General features: G+C 46.0%; 1 protein-coding gene across 1 annotated transcript in view; it reads left to right on the top strand.

Annotated features, from left to right (window-relative positions):
- Positions 1-6,567: 6,567 nt before the first annotated feature.
- ADGRG2 (adhesion G protein-coupled receptor G2) overlaps positions 6,568-14,029 on the top strand; it is a 125,423-nt gene continuing 117,961 nt past the window's right edge. The window contains exons 1-2 of the mRNA XM_053579801.1: positions 6,568-6,575; positions 7,719-7,812. Of these exons, the coding sequence (XP_053435776.1) occupies positions 7,778-7,812 (35 nt within the window). The 5' untranslated portion in view covers positions 6,568-6,575; positions 7,719-7,777. The remainder of the gene's footprint in view (positions 6,576-7,718; positions 7,813-14,029) is intronic.

Genomic DNA, 14,029 nt, shown 5'->3' with positions numbered 1-14,029 from the left:
GCATCATCAATTTTGAAGTTCTCTGGATTCACTAAGAAAGGTTTACACTACTCAAGAGGTGTATCAGTCATTCATTCAACAAATATTTCTTGAGTACCTGCTTTGTGCTACGCAGTAGTTCTTGAAAATATGGCAATGAACAAGACAGATTTAGAGGTTATAGTCTGAGAAGGGAGTTGCCCATCATAATGCTTTAGTCTAATCCCTGACTTCAAGAAGGGGCATGTGACCTAGGCTTAGCCAATGATAATACTCTATCCTCCTCACTGTGTAGTCCAAGCCAAGCCAATCTCTGGGATGAATATACACCGAACCGAGGAGCAGGAGTGCTCTTTCTTTTCAGGGATTGCTGCTGGGCCTAATGCAAACCGGGGCATCTGCAGCCATGCCTCATGCTGCTTAACATGAAAGAAGCCCTTGTGGAGAAGGAGGTGGGGACCAACTGTGAGGGGTGGGGGGTGGAGGAAAGTGGAGGAGACAGAGGAAGAGAGTAAGAGAGAGTAAGAAAGAAACCCAGTGACATCACTTGAATTCCTGTATCCAGAAACCACTCCACCTCTGTCCTTCCCAGATATGTTAGCTGATAATTTTCCTTTCTTACTTCAGCTGGTTTAGTCAAGTTTCTGTCACTTACAACCAAAAGAGCCCTGACTCAGACTGATCATACACTTATGGTATGAACAAGCTGTAAGAACCTCTGAACAAGCTATAAGAACAAGCTATAAGAGTTCATCTAATACAATGTCTTTCAAAGTGTAGTCCCTGAACTAGCAGCCTCACCTGAGAACTTATCAGAGATGTAAATCCTGGGGTCCCACCCCAAACCTACTCAATCAGAAAGTCTGAAGGTGGGGCCAGCCATCAGTTTTAACATGCCCTCTGGATCTGTGGTTCTCACCTTCCTAATGCCATGACCCTTTAATACAGTTCCTGTGGGTCGCGACCCACAGTTTGAGAACCACTGCTCTAGATGATCTTGATCATCTGTAAAGTTTGAGAAACACTGTTCTAATACATTCTTTCCATAAGATGTGAAACCAGAGGCCCAGAAAAGGGAGCATACTTGATGAAGGTCAAAAAACTAGTTAGTGTGGCCCTAGACCCTCTTAGTAATGCAATAGCTGTGGGATTTGGGAAAGGAGTGACACTTAGAGTTTTGAGAGAAGTAACACATGGACTGGCAAATAGGAGGGGGGAAAATATTTTGGGTCAAATAATACAGTATGGTTGGAAACACTTGCTATGTGTTTCCACAGGAGTTTAGAGAATATTTTACTCATCTTGGCTCCCCAGCTGAGCCAACAACAATGTGTTAAAGTTCCATGGCCAATGGCAGGAACCCAGGAGAGTCCTTTCTATGTGCCAGCAAAGAGGAATTTCTTAGAAAAGCTACAGAAATTATGCTACTATCGCATTTCACTTTGTGGAGTGGAGGAATAAGAGCACGAAACAAAAAGCAAGAGACTGAAGTTATTCCTTAGAGTCTCACCTCTCCACTTGCAAGAAAGGAATTTTATTGTTGTCCTTGCCAGGGCAGCAGTTCCCCAGAGGGAAACTGGGCACCTAACTTGGTAACTTGGAGAATAACTTGTATTTTTCAACTTTCTTTTTCAGGTGGGGGAGACAGGGCAGTGTCCCAGAGTGTCCCTGGAAACTCTATTTAGTAGCCTGCTTTGTGATGATTTGCCCAGCCTGCCCTGGGAACATTGTCCATCCAGAGGCAAATCTAAGAGAGGAAAGGCCCTGGCACCAACATTTCTGAAACTCTCTCTTTAATCTCTCCTTCTCCTACTCTTGAGTATACAGATGGGCAAAGTAAGGAGCAGAGCAAAAGATCAAGGGAAGTTGCTGGTACTACCAATTTTAGAGAGTACAAGCCTCAGTATCAATATACACTTTCCTTCCCTACATCTCTCAAGCATGGTCAAAACCATCCATGGAGGTGCCTGGTTAAACAACAAGACAAAACAAAAAAAGCATTGCCTCCTCTGATATAAATCCATAGTTAAACATCATTCATCAATTACTTCTTGAATACTCCTGCCAACTGTGTGCCAGGCACAGGTCTTGGCACTGGAGATATAGCAGTAACAAAATGGGGGGACACTTGCCTTCATGGAACTTACCTCTTGTCTTTTCGGGAGACAGACAGACAATAGACAAAACAAGTAAGCAACATATGTTACTTGGTGATTAGGCTATGGAGAAAAATTAAGCAAGGAAATGGAGAGGGAACAGGAGAGGTGAGGGAAGGAGTTTGAAAGTATAAATAGGTTGATCAGGGAAGACATGATTGGAATCCAATGTGCTTTGATCATCAACACTCAAGAAACATATTATTGAAGCTGGAAAAGACCCTGAGAAAGAGACTGAAATGATCAATCAAGAAATAACCAGTGGTGGGGTGGGAGGGGAGGAGCAAGATGGCAGCCCAGTAACAGCTTCCTTGCAATTGGACACAGTGAGACTGGAGAGAGAAGACTCCAGGCATCTCTGGCTAGTGGGATCTGCCCAGAAGGGGAGAACAGAGAGAGAAAGAAGGAGGGAAGGGTGGGGGAAAGGAAGAGCAGAGAGAGGGAAGGAGGGAGGAGGGTGGGGTCTTGGTGTGTGACACAACTTTTGGGGGCGTGAGACATGATTGTAAGAGGGACTTTACCTAACAAATGCAATCAGTGTAACCTGGTTTCTTGTACCGTCAGTGAATCCCCAACTATAAGAAAAAAAAAAAAGATAGAACCAGTGATTCCTACTAGGGTACAGTAGGTATCAAATATTCCATGTGCCTTAGCTTCCTGAGTAGCTGGGACTACAGGCGCCCTCCACAATGCCTGGCTACTTTTTTCTATTTTTAGTAAAAATGGGAGTCTTGCTCTTACTCAGGCTGGTCTCAAACTCCTGAACTCAGGCGATCCACCCTGCTTAGCCTCCCAGATTATAAGCATTTTACACCGTGCCTAGCAAAAAATCAGGATACTTTTAATAAGAACTATACATATTTTAAGCTTTTTCCTGAAGTGAAACATACATATAGACAAGCACACAGGTCATAGGTGGTTAGCTCAATGATTTTTCATGAACATACCAGATCCTTGTAACCAGAGCCCAGATCAAGAAGCAGGACATTACCTGCACCCTGTAAGCCCTTCTCATTCTTCCTTGTTATTCTACTCCAGTTCTCCTACCCACTGCTGTCCTGACTTCTAACAGCATAGGTTAGTTTTGCCTATTTTATCCTTTATAGAAATGAAATCACAGTATCTACATCTTTGTATCTGGGTTCCTTCACTCAACATTGGTTCTGAGGTTGATCTACGTTTAGCATAGAAGTGGCTCACACTTTCTCATTGCTGTCTGGTATTCCAGTGTGTGACCGTACCACCATGATGCCTGCGATCTTTTCCACTGTTGATGGACATTTGGTTTGAGTGCTTTCCAATCTGGGGTTATTACAAATGTATTGGTATGATAGTCTATCTCATATCCCTTGGCAAACATGTGAACTCATTTGTGTTGAACATATACCTAGAAGGAGAATTGCTGGTTATACACAGTGTAGTTGTACATCACTCAGCTTTCATAGATTCTGTCAAAGAGTATTCCAAAATGCTTGTAGCGGGCGGCGCCTGTGGCTCAGTGAGTAGGGCGCCGGCCCCATATGCCGAGGGTGGCGGGTTCAGGCCCAGCCCCGGCCAAACTGCAACAAAAAAATAGCCGGGCGTTGTGGCGGGCGCCTGTAGTCCCAGCTGCTCGGGAGGCTGAGGCAAGAGAATCGCGTAAGCCCAAGAGTTGGAGGTTGCTGTGAGCCGTGTGACGCCACGGCACTCTACCTGAGGGCGGTACAGTGAGACTCTGTCTCTACAAAAAAAAAAAAAAAAAAATGCTTGTAGCAATTTGTACTCCACTAGCAGTGTATGAGAGCTCCGGATATGAAGACAATTTTACAGTAAGTCAAACATAAGTGGTTTTGTGTGTGTGTATGTGTGTGTGTTTGAGACAGAGTCTCATACTGTTGTCCTGGGAAGAGTGTCATGGTGTCATCATAGCAACCTCAAACTCTTGGGCTCAAGAGATCTTTTTACCTCAGCCTGCCCAGTAGCTGGGACTAAAGGTGCACACATCACCACACCTGGCTATTTTTTTTCTATTTTATTTATTTATTTATTATTTATTTTTGAGACGGAGTCTCAAGCTGTCGCCCTGAGTAGAGTGCTGTGGTGTCACAGCTCACAGCAACCTCCAACTCTTGGGCTTAAGCAATTTTCTCACCTCAGCCTCCCAAGTAGCAAGCACACTGTCAGGCATTTTTTTTTTTGGTTATAGTGGTCATCATTGTTGTTTGGCAGGCCCGGGCTGGATTTGAACTCGGTAGCTCCAGTGTATGTGGCTGGCGCCCTAGCCGCTTGATGATTTTTCCCGAACATAACATATCCATGTAACCAGAGCCCAGATCAGGAAGCTACAGGCTTGAACTACAGGCGCTGAGCCTATTTTTTTTTTTAATGGAAATGGGGGTCTCGTTCTTGCTTAGGTTGGTCTCAAAATCCTAAACCTCCGCCTCTCAGTGCTAGGATTACAGGTATGAACCAGGGTGCCTGGACCAAACATAAGGGTCAAGTTAATTCAGAAGGAAATAACTTAACCCTTTGGAGTAACACTGAATCTGTTTATCAAATACACCGTTTCCCTCTTATCATAACTTCTAACTTGTTATGTAACCTGGACGGGCTTCTTGACCTCCACTCTCCTTAATCCAACCAGTCAAAAGTCTCTTTGAAAACACTGTGCATTCATATATCCAGCTAGAATGTTGTGAGTGTTAATAAGTTGGTGTTTGCAAAACAAATTGAAAGCCTTCTGTAAAGCAGTATCTCCCCCATGATGTGTCTAATATGGCAGAGTCGGTGAGGATGTTACCTGCAGACTTTTACTTTATAAACGTTTCTCCAGGGCTGTGAATGCAGTTCAGAATCCAGAATTTTGTTCTAGTTGTAAATAAAAATGGCGTATTCCTCTGCATATTTTAATGAAAGAGAACTGAAGCTTTTTAAAGTGATAAAGCATTTTGCAAATACAGGTGTCATTTGACTATGAAGAGAAGGCGAGAGGGCGGTAAAAGGAGCCAGAGAGGGAATTCAGGCCGTTTATTTTTTTTGTCGCGATCTCTACACCTAACTTGTATGTAGAACCAAGCCTCCCTGTCCTATCTGTAAATGGGGTACTTTGACAGGCTGCTCAGGTCATCTGTAAGTCTTATCCAGACCTAGTTTTAATTCTACGAATGTGCAGAGCGAGGAGATGCTGATAAAGAAAAGGTAGAGGGGACCAGGGACAAGCCACTTCATATCGCCCCCTCCGCCCCCCAGCAAGAAGAGTGCTGGGGATCCCAGTTTCTAGGTATCCCGGTTTCTAGTGGATTACGTCCTTCACCAGGACACCATAGAACTGAATCCTTTCCCAGGACGTTTCTCTTTGGTCGCTCCGAATCGCCCTCTCAAGCGGTCTCTGCATTCAGGAATATTCTGGCAGAGGGGCGACCGCGACCTCGACCTCGGTACTCCTACCTATCACAGCGCGCCGCGCTAAAATGGTGGGACGGGCACTTGGGTACTAGAGCGACCCTTAAAAGGTGAGCCGCTAGGTCTGGAAGTCGGGGCCTGAGGAGGAGCGCGCCGGGCCGGACGCGCGGCATCCGAGGGTCCCGCGGTCCAGGGAGCCGGGAAGCGGCGGGGGCGCTGGCCGCGAGGGGGTGGGCAGCCAGGCCTGCGACTCCCACTTGGCCCCCCGACTCCGCATGCCCGCAGCGTCCAGCCGGGCTCCAGCCGGCCGCCGCTCGCTCACACCCTCCTCCTCCGCGCCCCGCCCGCTCCCACCTCCGCGCCCAGCCTCGCGGCTGCAGAGAGCCGGACGCGCCACGCCGCGCTGGGCAGCTGGCGAGCTGGCGGGCCCGCTGTCCGGGAGCGGCGGGGGCGGCGCCCAGCCGGCGGGAGGGAGGAGGAGGAGGGACGCGGCCGGAGGGAAAGGGGAAAAGGAGGGCCGGAGGGCGCCAGCAGTCAGCCGGGCCGCCGGGACCGGCAGGTAAGCGGTCGGCGCCGGGACTGGGCTGTCGCCTCGGGCTCCGGACACAGAGCCTCGAGAGCTGGCGACAGGCGCGGGAGGCGCGGGCGCAGCGTCTAGACCTGGAGGGCGACGGCTCGGCGGGGGCGAACGCTCCTTCCGCCCGGCTGCCGCTCTGATCTGGGCCCGGGGCCGTCCCGAGTTGCGGGGTAAAGCGCCGAGTCCCGGGGGCTGCCGGCGCCCCGCCGGTGGGAGACTGCGCGCTGTGGGAAAGGGGCCTCTGAGGGGAGATGCGTCTATCCAGAACCTTTGAGTGGACTCAAACTCTCCCCACCCGTCCGGGAAACAAAGCCACGAGCCTCACTGGCGCGGGCGGTCGCGGGACGCGACTCCCGCGGATGCGGCTGTGCCTGCGAGCGCGAACGCGTCTGGGCCGGACGGCGGGCGCGGCACCACCTGGCGGGGCCCCGTACAGGTGGCCCCAGCCGCAGAGGGACCGAGCGGCAGCCCGGAGCCAGGGGGTGAGCCCGCAGGAAGGGGAAGGCCGGTGGTCTCGGGGGAGCGCATTTCGGCAGGGATTTGAGTTTCGAGGCTCCGGAATTCTATATATAAAGTGAGAGGGGAGAAGAGAGTTGACCGACCTCCTGAGAGCCAGAGAAAACCGGAGACTGGTTTTCCGTGTCGGCTTCGACAGTGACAGTGACTGGTTTGTACTGTGCACAGTAATCCCCCGGGGATGTTGTTAAAATGAATTCTGACTAAGCAGGTCTGGGGTGGGGCCCGAGCGTCTGCATTTCTAACTAGCTTACAGTTGCTGCCTTTGCTCCATGGACCACGCTGTATGTAGCAGGCGCCACAGAAGTACTTGTCCAGGAGGCTGAAAACCTTAGGGAAAGTGGGAGATCGGGAGATGAGGTCCTAAGACTATACATACAACCTGTTTGCCACACCTACCTTTAGACACATTAAAACGATTGCTTTTTTTTTTTTTTTTGAGACAGAGTCTCACTTTGTCGCCCTGGGTAGAGTGCTGTTGTGTCATAGCTCACAGCAACCTCAAACTCGGGCTCAAGCGATCCTTTTGCCTCAGCCTCCCGAGTAGCTGGGACTACAGGCGCCCTCCACAACGCCCGGCTTTTTTGGCGGGGGGGCGGGGAGGAGGGGTTGTCTCACTCTTGCTCAGGCTGGTCTCGAACCCCCTGAGCTAAACACCACCCGCCTCATCCTCCGAGAATGCTAGGATTACAGGCGTGAGCCACCGAGCAGGACCAAAACGATTGCTATTTAGGGGGCCCAGGGAAGAATTTCCTTTCTCTGAAGGTTCGCTGAAAAATTCACTGACCAAAGACAAATTAATTGGAGAAAAGCCATATAAATTTATTAACGTGCACACGGGAAGGGGAGAATTACAGCCCTCCCCTCCCAAGAGTACAGAAAGCGATCTTGAGGTTATTGAAAAAATGTTGGCTCAGAGCCTGGCTAAAAATGGGTTATTAAGGTATGGGGGTGGCCTAGAGGAGAGGCGGCCTGGCTCGTGAAGGTGGTGTGTAAATGTTCATTTACATAACAAGACCACCTTTGCTGGCCAGGTGCAGCTGTGGGGAAGAAGGAATGGTAAACGTTTCAGACCTTTAAAGGTGTCAGTCTCTGTTAATCTTTCTTAGTTCCGGACCTGGGAAAGCCTCCGCGGAAACCTGTCCGCCTCTATGCAGCAACTCTACAAATGCAAATCTCTCCGACAGAGGACAGTTTTGCAGGGTGGCTTTTGTTTTCTGGTCTTCCAAAGAACTATCGTAAAATATTCAAAGAAATATATTTGGGAGTAAAGTATTTTTTTTTTAATTTTTTTTAATTTTTAATTTCAGAGTGCTTGTTCATTCTTCTTTGTTCTAAGTACTCCTTTTTTGTTGATTTTCTTCTTTCTCCTGCGGTGCTGGCTGTTTTTGATGTTGTTGGTAGAGACGGGGTCTTACTCTGGCTGACTGCTGCTCATATGGGTCTTGAACCTCTGAGCTCAGGCAATCCACCCGCCTCGGCCTCCCACAGCGCTGGGACTACTGGCGTGAGCCACCACGCCCGGCCAGGAGTAAAGTATTTTGATCACCACCTTCAGTGCTCATTTAATAGCAAAATACTTTACTTTTTCTTCCCAACTTTCTGGGCAAATAAATTATCTGAGACCAAAGATGGCTCTACGGGTAAGGCATGCTACCTGCCCTTAGTTTATTGCTGTAATTCCGAATAATTTTTGAACAGTGGGCCTTGCATTTTCATTTTGCACTGGGCCCCACAAACTGTAGCTCATCATGCCTAATAGACATAAGTGGAAAAAAGACCCATTTCTTTGGTAAGGGTTTGAGCTGGTGGGTGCTGGGGACTAAAGATTTATTAAGGGGAGACCAGCTTGATGTGCAGTTCCTCCAATCTTTGTCAGCTTTTCTTTGGCTATCCAAAAAGGTAACCCAAGGCATGCAAGGTATTACAAAATGTATTGCTTTATTAGTATTAATAGCTAACAAGTTATTAAGAGCTTGATGTTTGAGGTAGAAATAATTTGTAAATTAATTGACAAGGAGTATGTTTTTCCAAAGGCTTGGGGGAGACTATTTAGTGTCTGATAGAATTTTGCTTAGTTAAGATCTAAAATGAACTGGACATGGCTTGGTTTGGCTGCTTTCACCGCTCAAATGCAAAGCTGGAAAACAAAAAGTAGCCACATTTTGTAGGTATTCAGGGGTATTGTTTTACAGGACCTCAGCGGGATACCAGCCCCGATCAGATTCCCTTCTGCTTTTATCATTCTCACATCCCTGCAAGGTGACTTTCATTAAAAGGGGAATAGAGCGAATTTAGCTATTGAAAAGCTCTGAAGACATGCAAGACTAGCATCAGTGGGTTTTGTCTGATGAATAAATTTTGCCAAAAACACACAGGTTCCAGATGTGTGTACTTGTCTAGAAAAAAAATAAAAAATGTTGGGTATACAGAAAAGAAAAAATTGAACTCTTAATTATGGATATGTTCAGCAGAGGGAGAAAAAGTCTGAGAAATGGAATTTCATTTTATTGGCAGGTTTGGTAGGGAAAGGAAAGCTGCTGTGTTTTGCATACTGTGAACAGCCTTCCAGAAGTGGCCAAGCGAATTTGCTCAGGCGTTTGGGAGAGCCAGCAAAGAAGCTGATTTTCCATGGCTGATGTGATCCTTGTGAGGACTTGGAGGGGAGACATCACACATAAGTTCTTGATGCTTTCATTGCTCAGATGAAACTGACAAACACATTTTTCCATTTTGCTGCCTGAGAGTGCCCGGTCACTTTCAAATACACAATACAAACTGGGAAGACACAATTAAATTATAAAAAGGAGGGTGTGTGTGTTTCTGTAATGTTAATAGTGCAGAATAATAGAAAGGAGGAATTCTGACTTTAGTAAAAACCTGGGAGCTGGTTTTTATGTCTCACTGAGAAAGTCCTTCCCTACCTCAAGATAGAAAAAAAAAAAAAAAAAAAAGGCTTGGCGCTGTGGCTCAGGCCTGTAATCCTAGTACTCTGAGAGGCTGAGGAGGAGGATCATTTGAGATCAGAAGTTCGAGACCAACCTGAGTAAGAGTGAGACCCCGTCTCTAAAACTAGCCGGGCATTGTGGTGAGTACCTGTAGTTCCAGCTACTTGGGAAGCTGAGGCAAGAGGAACGCTTGAGCCCAAGAGTTTGAGGTTGCTATGAGCTATGATGCCATGGTATTCTACCCAGGGCGATGAAGTGAGACTCTGCCTCAAACAAAAAAAGGTAGAAAAAAAGGTATTTTAAAATGTTTACAGATTTGGCGGCGCCTGTGGCTCAGTGAGTAGGGCGCCGGCCCCATATTCCGAGGGTGGCGGGTTCAAACCCAGCCCCCGCCAAACTGCAACAAAAAAAAGCCGGGCGTTGTGGCGGAAGCCTGTAGTCCCAGCTGCTCGGGAGGCTGAGGCAAGAGAATCGCGTAAGCCCAAGAGTTAGAGGTTGCTGTGAGCTGTGACGTCATAGCACTCTACCCGAGGGCGGTACAGTGAGACTCTGTCTCTACAAAAAAATAAAAAATAAAATGTTTACAGATTTAAAAATGTGTAGGTCTTTAGTTTACATGGAACTCACTTGAGGGGCATTATGTGATGTGGGTAGTGGAGCTTAAGAAGTGGGCCAACGTTTGAGGAAAATTGCCATAAAGTAAATTCCTTTAATCAAATAAGATTCTGGTGAACACTGTTCCCGTTTTACAAAGCTGTTTAATTAATTCTTGAGTCTCTTCCATTTTCTTAAATTGAGGTATCATTTACTTACAGTAAAATTCACTTTTTAGTGTATAGTTTTAGAGGTTATGACAAATACATATAGTCATATAACCACCACTACCTTCAAGATACAGAAGAATTCCTGTTGACGTTTTATACTCAACCTTTCCTACCACTCTCAGCTCCTGGTGACCACTGATTTGTTTTCTCTACTTATTACTTAACTTTTCCAGAATGTCCTGCAAATGAATTCTTATATTATGTGGCCTGCAGTATCTGGCTGCTGCTTTCCCCTAGCATAATGCACCGAGATTTATCTATGTCATATGGATCAATTTGTTCCTTTTTATTGCTGAGTAATATTCCATAGTCTATCCATTCTCCAACTTTTGATGATTATGAATAAAGCCAATATAAACATTCACCTACAGCTTTTTGTGTGAAAATAAATTTTCATTTCATCTGTGTAGATACCTAGAAGTAAGATGACTGTGTTGTAGGTAAGTTTAATGTTATCAAAAAACATCCAACTGTTCCAAAGTGGCTACACCATTTTCAATGCTTGGGAAATGCAGTCACGTAGCATCCTCATCAGCAATTGGTACTGCTGCCTCTTTGTTTTATTTTAGTCATTTCTAGCAGGCTTATGGTGGCATCTACAGGGTGTCGCAAAAGTCGCCCCTAAAGTTATCTTACATAGGGAAAATGGGAAATGGTAGCTAAATGTACCTTTATTTACAAAATATTTATTGTAAAATTTAAAAAAAAATTACAAAATATTCTTTGTATGTTGGCCATCTCTTTGTATCTGTGGTCTTAGTTTGTCGTTCCCTAATGATGTCAACCATCTTTTTGTATGCTTTTTTGTCATTTGCATGTCTTTGAAGTATCTGGGTTCTTTTCCTCTTTGTGTTTGATTATTGGACCATGAGAGTTCTTCATATACAAGTTCTCTGTGAGATATCCGTACTGCAAATGCTTAATTCTGTGGCTTGCCTTTTCATTTTTCCTTTTTTTTTTTTTTGTAGAGACAGAGTCTCACTGTACTGCCCTCGGGTAGAGTGCCGTGGCGTCACACGGCTCACAGCAACCTCCAACTCCAGGGCCCAGGCGATTCTCCTGCCTCGGCCTCCGGAGTAGCTGGGACCACAGGCGCCCGCCACAACGCCCGGCTATTTTTTTGTTGCAGTTTGGCCGGGGCTGGATTTGAACCCGCCACCCTCGGTACATGGGTCTGGCGCCCAACTCACTGAGCCACAGGCGCCTCCCGCCTTTTCATTTTTCTAATGATATTTCTTTTGAAGAGCATAAGTTTTTCTTTTTCTTTTTCCTTTTTTTAGAGACAGAGCCTCACTTTGTTGCCCTGGGTAGAGTACTGTACCATCATAGCTCACAGCAACCTCAGTCTCTTGGGCTCAAGCGATTTTTTTGCCTCGGCTTCCTGAGTAGCTGGGATGACAGGTGCCCGCTGCAACACTCAGCTATTTGTAGAGATGGGGTGTTGCTCTTGCTTAGGCTGGTCTTGGACTCCTGAGCTCAGGCAGCCCACCCGCCTCAGCCTCCCAAAGTGTTAGGATTACTGGCATGAACCCACTGCATCTAGCCAGAAGTTTTCAATTTTGATAAAGCCTAATTTAGCAGGTTTTTCTTCTATGGATAGCATGTTTAGTAACCTGTCTAATGAATATGTCTACCCCAATTTCACCAAGATATTCTCCTAAGCTTTCTTCTAGATACTTTATATTTATCATTGTGTTTATTTTATCATTTACATGTAGGAGTATAATGTCAAATTAATTTTTGCATGAATTAAGGGTCAAGTTCACTTTTTTCTATATAAAATCCAGTTTTTCTAATACTATTTGTTGACAAGACCCTGCTTTTCCCTTATTCCCTTGGCTTCTTTGCCAAAAGTTGACTGTGTTTGTGTGTATCTATTTTTGATCTCCGTTTTGTTCCATTTGTCTGTATGTCTGTCCTTATGTCTATACCACACTGTAGGTCTTACATATTCTTATCAGGTGAATTCCTAGATCAGTAGTGCTCAACCTTCCTAGTGCCGCAACCCTTTAATACAGTTCCTCATGTTGTGGTGACCCCCAACCATAAAATTATTTTCGTTGCTACTTCATAACTAATTTTGCTACTGTTATGAATCTTAATGTAAATATCTGATATGCAGGATGGTCTTAGACGACCCCTGTGAAAGGGTTGTTCAACCCCCAAAGGGGTTGCAACCCACAGGTTGAGAACCACTGTCCTAGATTGTTTTTCATGTGTAATTTTTTTTTTTTTTTTTTTTTTTTTGAGACAGAGTCTTACTTTGTTGCCCTGGGTAGCCTGAGTTGCTGTGGAGTCACAGCTCACAGCAACCTCAAACCTTTAGGCTTATGCAATTCTCTTGTCTCAGCCTCCAGAGTAGCTGGTACTACAGCCCCCACCCCTGACCCCCGCCCACAAACCTGGCTGTTTTTTAGAGACAGGGAGAGAGGGTTTGGGGGGGGGTCTTACTATTTCTCAGGCTGGTCTGGAACCCATGAGTTGAGGCTATCTGCCTGACTCGTCCCCCCAGAGTGCTGGGATTGCAGACATGAGTCAACCACGCCCAGCCCGAAGGTAATTTTTATTTCTTTTAGAAATTGTATCCTTTTCCCCCATTTCATTTTTTTTTTTTTTTTTGAGACAGAGTCTCATTTTGTCGCCCTCAGTAGAGTGCTGTGCTGTCATAGCTCACAGGAACCTCAAACTTAGGCTTAAGCGATTCTCTTGCTTCAGCCTCCCAAGCAGCTGGGACTACAGGCGCCTGCCACAATGCTCGGCTATTTTTTTTTTTTTTTTTTTTGTAGAGACAGAGTCTCACTGTACCGCCCTTGGGTAGAGTGCCGTGGCATCACACAGCTCACAGCAACCTCTAACTCTTGGGCTTACGCGATTCTCTTGCCTCAGCCTCCTGAGCAGCTGGGACTACAGGCGCCCGCCACAACGCCCGGCTATTTTTTGGTTGCAGTTTGGCCGGGGCTGGGTTTGAACCCGCCACCCTCGGCATATGGGGCCAGCGCCCTACTCACTGAGCCACAGGCGCCGCCCCATGCTCGGCTATTTTTTTGAGATGAGGTCTCGTTCTTGCTTAGGCTGGTCTTGAACTCGTGAGCTCAGGCAATTCACCTGCCTCGGCCTCCCAAGGGCTGGGATTACAGGCATGAGAAACTGCGCCCAGCGTCATTTTCTATATTATTGAGTAGGAAGGCTGTTTAATTTCTTTTTATAGGTCTATCTTGTCTTCAAACCATCTCACTGAACTTTTCTTACTTCTCATAATATTTCAGTTGGTTTTCTTGGATTTTCAAGGCACACAATCAAATTATCTTCATAATAGTATAGGGATTTTCCCAGCAATATTACGTCACTTTGTTTTTTTTTGCCTCAATGGGTTGGCTTCTCTCCGAGGATAATGTTAAATATAATAGTAATCTTTTAATTTGGTAGGAATGCTTCTAATATTTTACCCTTAAGTATTGTGCTTGCTATAGGGTTCTCATAGCTACCTACCATCATTATCTTCAGGTTTCTTTCCATTTTTACCTTGCTGTTAAGTCTAAAGGTTAATTTAAAATTTTCTTATTCTGCTTGGAATTTTTTTTTTTTTTTTCACTGAAAGCCTAGCAGGCTTAAGATCAGTCAGTCTTGCTGGTTTGGGAGGTTCATATT

The sequence above is a fragment of the Nycticebus coucang genome, chromosome X (assembly GCF_027406575.1).
Source record: "Nycticebus coucang isolate mNycCou1 chromosome X, mNycCou1.pri, whole genome shotgun sequence".
NCBI lineage: Eukaryota > Metazoa > Chordata > Mammalia > Primates > Lorisidae > Nycticebus > Nycticebus coucang.
This window is presented reverse-complemented; position numbering and strand designations above follow the sequence as displayed.